At 37.5% G+C, this 9,396-nt stretch overlaps 1 protein-coding gene across 1 annotated transcript in view; it reads left to right on the forward strand.

Moving 5' to 3' along the window:
- Positions 1–7,778, forward strand: part of EIF2S3 (eukaryotic translation initiation factor 2 subunit gamma) — a 14,656-nt gene extending 6,878 nt beyond the window's left edge. The window contains exons 7-12 of the mRNA XM_027884250.1: positions 788–922; positions 1,796–1,890; positions 2,789–2,933; positions 3,358–3,527; positions 4,484–4,656; positions 6,886–7,778. Of these exons, the coding sequence (XP_027740051.1) occupies positions 788–922; positions 1,796–1,890; positions 2,789–2,933; positions 3,358–3,527; positions 4,484–4,656; positions 6,886–6,949 (782 nt within the window). The 3' untranslated portion in view covers positions 6,950–7,778. The remainder of the gene's footprint in view (positions 1–787; positions 923–1,795; positions 1,891–2,788; positions 2,934–3,357; positions 3,528–4,483; positions 4,657–6,885) is intronic.
- Positions 7,779–9,396: the final 1,618 nt, after the last annotated feature.

A 9,396-nucleotide genomic window follows, 5' to 3' on the forward strand; every position in this document is an offset into this window, starting at 1 on the left:
CAGGATGCCATTGGCCTTCTTGGCCACCTGGGCACACTGCTGGCTCATGTTCAGCCTCCTGTCGATCAGCACCCCCAGGTCCCTTTCTGCCTGGCTGCTCTCCAGCCACTCTGTGCCCATTTATCTGCATTAGCTGGGGTATGTGACAAGCTGCAAGACTGGATTGTCACCCTCAGAAGTAGCCAGTGGGTCTTTCTTTTTTTGTAGTCCATAATTGTTTCCTTGCTCATAACAGCTCTGTCAGGGTGGCGTGATGTGTACATTTGGAGTTTGAGAACTGGAGTTACCACAAGAAACACAGATTTAATTAAAACTAATAATATTTAACAAACCTGGAAAACTAAATGCATCCTTTCATAAAATTAGGATTTTTCTAAAATACATACTTGCGTTGCAAAACTGGGAAGATGTAGATAATTAAATTGACAGGAAATTTAGTTTGTCAGGATGAAATCTGACTGTAACATTAGTCCTGATGTGTCACACACTGAGATATCCAGTCTCTCTGAGGAAATCTTAAGAATATTTCTGATCACAATGGATGAAGTGAATTTTCCCCTAGAGTGGAAAATTATCTTGCTCAGTGTTCAGAATGCCTTGAAAAGTAGATGTGGCTGGTTTGAGCTAAAACACTGAAGGGAAGGATAAATGCTCTGATACTGCTCTGGGAAATACACATAAAACAAACCATGAAATTCATTGGTGTTTTTAACAATCAGAAATTGCTTGGTCACGTTGCTGTAAATGCTCTTCTTAAAGCCTGATGTTGAACTTGATTTTGTTTTAGGTACAGTTGCAGAAGGGGCTCCAATAATTCCCATCTCAGCACAGCTGAAATACAACATTGAGGTAGTTTGTGAGTACATAGTGAAGAAAATCCCAGTCCCTTTGCGAGACTTCACATCTGAACCAAGGCTCATTGGTATGTAAATGCTCAGCTCTGGGCTTGGGTGGCCAACCACTCACTGAAGGCATCTACACTTAGCATGGCACCTTGCTGAGTGCCCTAAAAAGAGGTGGACTCTAAAAGAGTATTTAGGGCGCTCTTAGCTGTATTGTTTGTACTCTTGCTGTTGATTTTGTGTGTATGCTGTGCATATGACAGCACTGAAATGCAGTAGAGATGAGAAATTTATCTGGATCTTAAAAACATTCCTTTCATTGTTATGAATTTAATTTTGGTTTTAAAAATTACAGTCAAACTGATGAATTTGATTATTAAATTATTTCCATGAAAATCTTATAGATACGTTGGTCAGATTTTTTGTGTTAATTTCTTGTTCCCTGGATATAATTGTCAAAGTCTCAGTTCTTCTACAGCATATTACGAAATTCAGTCCCACTACAGTGAATTAATTTGTCTTTTTTTCCAAATAAATTGTAGGAGTCCTACAAAACATACTCAGAATGCTTAAAAATTGACCACATTAAATCAAGGTCACAGTATTCACTATGACTACATTAAACCAAGGTTGTGGTATTCACAATTGACATTGTGAATATTGAAGGAGTTTTGTAATGTAATGATTATTACTTTTTTTTAGATACTTCTTTAGATACTTTTTAGATACTTTTTTTTTAGTTACTTTCTGCTATGCAAAAAAAAATTATGTATATGAGCAGCTTAAATGGTTTTGAGAACAAAATCAACTGTATATCTAAAAATTGGGATTTAAATGTTCATTATGATTGTAAAATTTATAAATATGTGTATACTTTCATAAGAGTAGAGAAGCAATCAGAGTTGCTAAATCTAATATTAAAAATAAATCTGATTATGGTCTATTCTTTTCAGTAATTAGATCTTTTGATGTCAACAAGCCTGGCTGTGAAGTTGATGACCTTAAGGGAGGAGTAGCTGGTGGCAGTATTCTAAAGGGTGTCCTAAAGGTAACCTCTTTCTTGACTGGAGATTTTTAGTTACAGTAATGAGTAGAACTTTTCCATGCTTAGTACAAAATGAATCTATAATGAATTTGGTTTTTAAACACAAATACAGTCAGGTGGCACTTACCCTTCCTGTCTGTACCTCATTTTTATTTTCTAGTTTTAAGATACGAGAAGAAGAAGAACTGGTTTTAATTTTTTAAATATATTTTTGTTATTGTAATCTAACCTTTTGCTAATAATGAGACTGATTTAATCACTTAAAAAAACTGAAGGAGCTATTTTTTTTCCTGTCCTACCATTTCACTTGCTGAATTATTGCAGGGCAGAGAAGAGAAAAAGAACTTCACAACTACCTCAGGAGTGTAAAGGGGTTCTCACAGGTTTCACTTCCCCATTTAAGAATTCTGTATATTTTGATTTTCTTATTTTGCTTGCTTTCCATCAATAGATGTAAACTTTAAAATTGCTCTGCTAGGCTGGAGGGCAGCCTACATCTTTGGACATTTATACAGCTTGTATTTTCTTTGTTTTGCAGTGTATTGATGCTGATCAGTTTCGAATTAACTCCATTTTTCTCAGGGCTGAAATATTTCTAAATTAAATACAACGTTTAATAATTTAACTAAAATTTATATGTTGGAATTATTGCAGACAAAGATTCTTTCCTAAAGCAGTTCTACAAATTGTATTAAAAAGAAAATCACTTGTTACATGGGCTGTAAGCATTGTTCAATTGGCAGTTAACAGTGCAACAGAAATCCGGGAAGGTTTACAGTAGCCCACAGCCAAGGACTTGTATAAAAAGTAGATCTTGGGATATGTAGGTTTTGTCTGTGACTAGTTAGCTTTGTGTTCCTGTGAAACAGCCAGTTAATCCCTTATTCACATTTGTAATTAGGTGGGCCAGGAGATTGAGGTGCGACCTGGTATTGTGTCCAAGGACAGTGAAGGGAAACTCATGTGCAAGCCAATCTTTTCCAAAATTGTGTCACTCTTTGCTGAACACAATGATCTACAATATGCTGCTCCAGGAGGTCTTATAGGTAAGAATATTGTTTTACTAAAAGATTTGTTCCTTCATGCTTATTGAAAACACTTGGTTTCATTCAGCAATGAATGTCAGTGTAATCCACAAAGATACTATGAGCAATTTTAAATAATTCATATAGAGAGAGGCAGGGTTGGTGTGAAAATTGGATATTTAAAAAATGAATAGTTTTCCTGAATGTCACTGACCAATGCAGATAAACTTGAACTGTTAGCTGTACCAGTTTTAACAGTAGAATAATTCTTCATCTGTTTAGACAGAGCTCACAGTCTCGCTGACATTCTGAAAATGCTGTCCAGGTAATAGGTAATTCCCAGTACATTTTCAGTTTGCTGCTTTTAGATCTCCTTCAAATATTTTGATACATAAAAGCGACAGCTGCCCTTCAGTTACTCCCTGTGCCTTTCCTTGTTGTGTAGGTGTTGGCACCAAGATTGACCCAACTCTGTGCCGAGCTGACCGAATGGTGGGCCAGGTGCTTGGTGCAGTTGGGGCACTGCCAGAGATATTTACAGAGCTAGAAATTTCCTATTTCTTGCTGAGGCGACTATTAGGGGTGCGCACTGAAGGAGACAAGAAAGCTGCAAAGGTCTGTACCCCTTCTTTTGTTTTTCCTGATTTTGCTGCTTGTGCTCAGTTTCATTAATTAATACATTTCTTTCATCTTATGTAGCAATTTTTGTCTCCCCTTTGATATAAGCTTGTCACTAAACTAATCTGCTTCTTAATTACAAGAATGCTTTTCAGAGGAGTAGGAATTCATATTAGATTAATTTAAAGTAGCATAAAGTATTTATGTGTCTAAGTGCTCTTTTAAACATACTACTAGTTTTTTTTCCTTTGCTATCACCCTATTCATTTGTGCAATACTGATCTGCTTCCTACTTACATGCTTTTTGTAGATTTTGTCTCGAAAGAACTTTTTTAAGCTAAGTATTTTTGAAATACTATAGTTGAAAAGAAACTGAACTTGAGGCACAGCACAGACTTCTGTTACATGATCCGTTTTACATAAATCAAGTGAAAGATCATAGTTTCCCCAGTTAGCATTTAAATCTGTAACTACCTCATGCCACAGTAAGTAAAGTGCTTCAGCGCTCTCTTATCCCGTGAAATGAACCATTTTTGAAAATTTTTTTGTATGTAGGCATAAGGGAAGTGAGAATATAGAAATTAATTAAAAGAATGGTATAGCATCACAGTTTGTAGCAGTGTGTGTGACTGTGCTTTCAATACAGTGTGTGCAATCATCAATATATTTTATAAAACATGTAGAGAAATCCCAAGAAAATACATCTTGGGTTCTTCTGAACCCAAGAACTGAAAGAGCTACACATACAACATCTTTACGTGTTTGTCCTTTTGCTTATAAACCTTCATCCACTGACAGTGCTGTGCATGGTTTGTGTGTGTGTATATTTACAGTATTTCTCAACTGTACCTTTGTTTTGTGGCAAGAAGGTCAAGAAGATGCTTGATACTGTCTGTGGTATTTTTTTTTAGTACTCAAGTTTATGTTTCAGAGTTTTGTGTGTCTGTCTTTAGGTGCAAAAATTATCAAAGAATGAAGTTTTAATGGTAAACATAGGATCCTTATCTACTGGAGGGAGAGTCAGTGCAGTAAAGGCTGATTTGGGGAAGATTGTGCTAACTAACCCTGTATGCACAGAAGTGGGAGAAAAAATTGCCCTGAGTCGAAGAGTTGAGAAACACTGGCGGTAAGTTGGTGCTAAATTGGTGGAGTACCTGGCTGATATATTGTTAAGAAAAAAATACATGAATCTGGTTTTGTTCTGGAATAGGTCAGTGCATGTCTGTTGTAAAAATTCCTAACAATTGTGCTAAAAATTCTCCTAACTTATGGGCATCATTATCCTGAAATGCTTCCTTTCCTTGCTGGCCTCTTCGTTTTTTAAACTAACGTTGTGATTGGGTGGGTACCTATTAGTTAACAGACAAGGGAACACCTCAGGGTCCTGGTTTGTTGCCAAAACTGCCATGCTGTGAATTGAGCTCAGAGCAGGCACTCTTGGCAGAGGGAGTTGGAAGTTCTAATAATGCTAAGCCAAAGTCTGTCTTTATACACACATTAATCAGTGGTGTCCTACCCGTGGAGCTGGACATGATTTCCAGTGCAACCTGCAAGTAGCAGCAGGGGAATGAAGGGGGAATGTTCTAAGGTTCAGTCATTTTATGTACTATGAGCAGAGGAATAAATTATCAACTGGATTGACCCATTCAAATTACAAATATAAAATGTCTGACTGCACAGAAGCATCTGGAGGCTGACAACTATGAACAGAATTGGTTGATGATTCATTTAATCATAGTGCCAGACTCTTTTTTAGATGGTTACGATACTGTACCTGTTACGTGTTTCGTAAGACCCCACAAAGAGCATAAGAACATTTAGATTTGTTGGCTCTGCACAGCCTTTGTAGTATAAGAGAACACAACCATTTTTACAAGGAATCTCTACGAAAAGGAACCAAGCTTTAAATATCCATGGATGCGTGTTTCTTTTTCAGATAACAAGAAAGCATAGACAGGAATTTAGTGCTTGCTGTCTCAGCAAGATGACAAATTAGGGAAGAGATTTTTCCCTGAAAAACAAGGCAAAAGATAAAATGTCTTGAACAGGAAGGGGAAAAAAAAGGCAGGACCTAGATGAAATCAGGTAAATCAGAAGGAAGAAGAAAAACTATACTGGAAATTATGCCTCTTTTTTTTGAGGTACAGACTGATAGTCTGTGCAAATTTTAATATGTCTTTTGTTGCTTCTGTAGATTACTTCCCAGTTGAAAACCATGACCATATTTTGCCCCAGAGCCTACCTGTCTCTGGATTATGGGGTGGGCAAGAAGTGGCAGCCTGCTGTAAAGATAGTTATGAAAAAGTTGACTCCTATGCTGTATCAAAAAGACAGAGACAGTGTAAGGAGACTAGAAGTTGAGAAAAGGGAAATAAGGCAAACTGGGAAGAGCAGCGTAATAAAATCCAGTTGGAGTAAAGATAATATACAGTTGGTACTGAGAAAAGGAACTTGCAACCTGAGGCAATAGAATACTGAAAATATGGAAGAAAGTGAGAAAGCAAGAGGCAAAAAGGAGGTATAAAATAGACAAGAAATATATTAGGCATAGAAAGAGGTTAAACAGCAAATGGGATACACTAGTGGTTCCAAGGATCAGTGAATTCAGAGGTTGACAAGTTATGACCTATGGATACGGTACTAAAAAGTGGGAAATGCTGAGTCAATATACTTCAGTTCCTTTGGTGGTGTCCCAAGACAGGCTCTACTGCTTAGCAAGTTAAATAGAGATGCAATTAAGATGTGTATCTCCTTCCCAGAAACTGGAAGGGTGTTGAAGACAGTTGTGTTAATAATATGGACTGCCTGCTGACTGTGGAAATGGACATACTCTGAATTTCTTTTTACAAGCATATTTTTCTGAGGAAACAGTAGCCTATTAAAAAGGCCTTAATTTTACTGAGTATAAGTAGTAGAACTTGCCTGAGAGTTGAGTTACCATCAGAAGTTACATATTCATTGAGAGTTACAGCTGTTTGTAATCTTACTACTCATCTTGTCTGAATTTTAATTTTCATTTCTATTTGAAAGTAGTGCAGCACTTCTGCATAGGTGAAACTTGTGAATAGGTTTACAGTCCACTGGGACAACATAAGTTATAACATTTTCAGATTTCCAGCTTATTGTTCAGGGGTACATCCTTAGCTGGTTACAAATCTCCTCTGTCCCTCACCTTTTTCTATTCTGTGTTCCCACTAACCAGTCTTAGATCCTGTAGGATGTTTTGGGTGGGAGACAAGTGGAGAAAATACAAAATGTAAGAAATAAAGGCATAAGAACGACAGAAGGATGTTGACTTATCCAGGATATTTCTGCCTACTGTTAAAAGTAATATAAACTGTTTTTCTGTTTGCAGTTTAATTGGATGGGGTCAGATCAGAAGAGGAGTGACAATCAAGCCAACTGTTGATGATGACTGAAGAACAAAAGAGTGCTTCATTTTTAAAGATGAAGTGCCTATTTCTATTTCGGAGGGGGTGTATTTTCACAGTGGAATTGGAAGCTGTGCAAACAGTATTTTTGAGTTGTATGGCTGTCCTCGTACATTTTATTGAATTTTACCCTCTTACTAAAATACTAGTCACTATCACCATTAAAAGTGTAAAAGAATTGGCGTAGAAGTGGGTTTAATTATCCACACTTTAGTAGAAATTAATTGTACATGTCTCATGGCATGTCTAATTTATGTTATTTTGTGTTTCGGACATATCTGTTTAATATCAGTCAAAGCAGCCCCAGTGTAACACACAAACCGTAAATCTGGTATTGAAATAAAATATTGCTTATTTTCATTAATTCATACAGTTTTTCTGAGTAACAAAAGACTGCAGTGATTGTTCAACCAGTACAACAATTAAAAGCAAAAAACCAAATACTTCTTGGAGGACTAGTACCTTTTCTGCACATCATCTTGTTTTGTTTAGACAGCTGTTTACAGCAAAAAACTTTCTAGCTTTGTTTCTATGGTTCTGATTTTAGGATTCTGCAGTATTACACTTTGTAATTAGGACAGCAATGCTGACTTAAAGTTGTCACTTCTGATATTACAACATGTTTTCTTAAACCCCTAAAGAAAAACTGTAAGTAAACTGGATCTGAAATGGCAGTACTGGTTTTGGCCTATTTTAGTATGGATTTATGAAAAGAATGTGATTGATTTGAAATGTAGTTGTTTGTCATCATGGAACTCTGTGTGGGTGACCTGGGAGCTCTTTATACAGTAGGAATAAACTACTTATTTCAAAATTATGTTGAGCAAATATAAAATACCTGGAACAGCCTGTAGAAGGGAATGATTGGGGATGGGGGTGAGGTAGTGGTGGTGGAATTCTGAATAAGATGAGGAAAAAAGGTGTAAAACCACTTTTGCTCAGCTAGCCTGAATCACATTCCTCAGGAGAAAACAATGTAATAAACTTACTGTAGGGTGCTAATACTTTAATCCATTTAGATTTCATTTCTTCATTTGTACTAACATACATAGTTCTAGCTATTTTATATACTAGAGTGTTTATCAAGTCATGCTACTTTCCATATTTTTATACAAAGTACGGTGTTTGCTTTCAAAGCTTGGTTTCGGTTGTATTCAATATCTTCAAGGGCTTTCTAAAGGTAAACACCATTTCACTCATCAAAGTGGACTTCAATGAAAAAGCTTGACTTTTGTTCCTGATTTTAAACTGTATTTTGTGTTCCCTTATTCTGTCTACATTCCTGTACTCGATTCCTCATTTGTAAGGTACGTCTACCTCGCATGGTGCTGAGAGTAAATGCATTAATTTTGGTATAGTCCTTCTCCATTTTAAAAGCAAGAGTCAGCTGTAGTTCTCTCTCACTCACTTGGTACTTGAGCAGTCTACAATCTTAAATGTGCCTGTTTCAAGAACTGCATCTTCCGTGCTTTGGAAGTTAATTTCTGGAACTCTGAATTCTAGGAAATAGGATTAACTTCAGCCTTACCTAGTGTGGGAGCCATGAGGGTGAGCACAAAAGAGAAAGTGAGTTACCACTGAGTGCTTGGATGGCACCACCACCAGGGTGAAATCTAGCCCAGAAAGTTCTTTCTCAGTGCACAGCACCTGTGGGTCTAATGAAACACACATGCTGAAATGCTGCTGAGAAACTGGTTAAGCACCCATAGACATTTTTAGGCATTCAGATATTTTGGAGATTAGGCCTTAATCTCTTGATCTGCAGTTTAAAGAATACAAGTGCCATAATCATTCCAAAGCATTTAATGTACTCTTTTATGTGACTTGGGTAGTTAACACATGCAAAGTACTGGTATCATCCTTGTGCATCCTTCCAGCTAAACTGCCCTAGGTTGTTCCTTAATTTAGGTCTAAAAAGTGACTTGATACTTCTGTAGTTGATAGCACATACCTACCTGATAAAGCTGATGTCAGTAACACTAAGAAATGCTTTAGCCAAGTGTCTTGTTCCCTTTGTTTTTCTCATGGGGTGCACAGGGACTGGTGGGAATTAGAGAATAATAACAGGGAAGGGAATTCTGCTTCTGACCCCGTTGTGCATCAGCTTGCTTTCACAGGGGCACTTCCAGGCTGGGCGAGGCTCTTGGAGCAGCTGCATCCCTCTCCCAAGGCGGTTTCTCAGACTCTGGACTGTTTTCTGCTTCCTTCTTGTGGTGGACCTACAGCTGTTATTTGTGCACACTGTGCCACACACAGCGCTGCCCAAGTGTGGTGTGGTGCCTGTGGAACAGGCTCTGACCCAATGTCTGTTCCCAATCCTTTCCAAGAGGAGGAGGGAGGTCAGGGGCACGAATAGGTACGGTCTGAGGTGTCAGCTGGGATGTACATATGACATAAACAGTGTGCTGCATATCCTGTGACAGACACCAGGGTTA

The sequence above is a fragment of the Empidonax traillii genome, unplaced genomic scaffold, assembly GCF_003031625.1.
Source record: "Empidonax traillii isolate 1590-97213 ecotype Southwest subspecies unplaced genomic scaffold, ASM303162v1 scaffold140:size1466565, whole genome shotgun sequence".
NCBI lineage: Eukaryota > Metazoa > Chordata > Aves > Passeriformes > Tyrannidae > Empidonax > Empidonax traillii.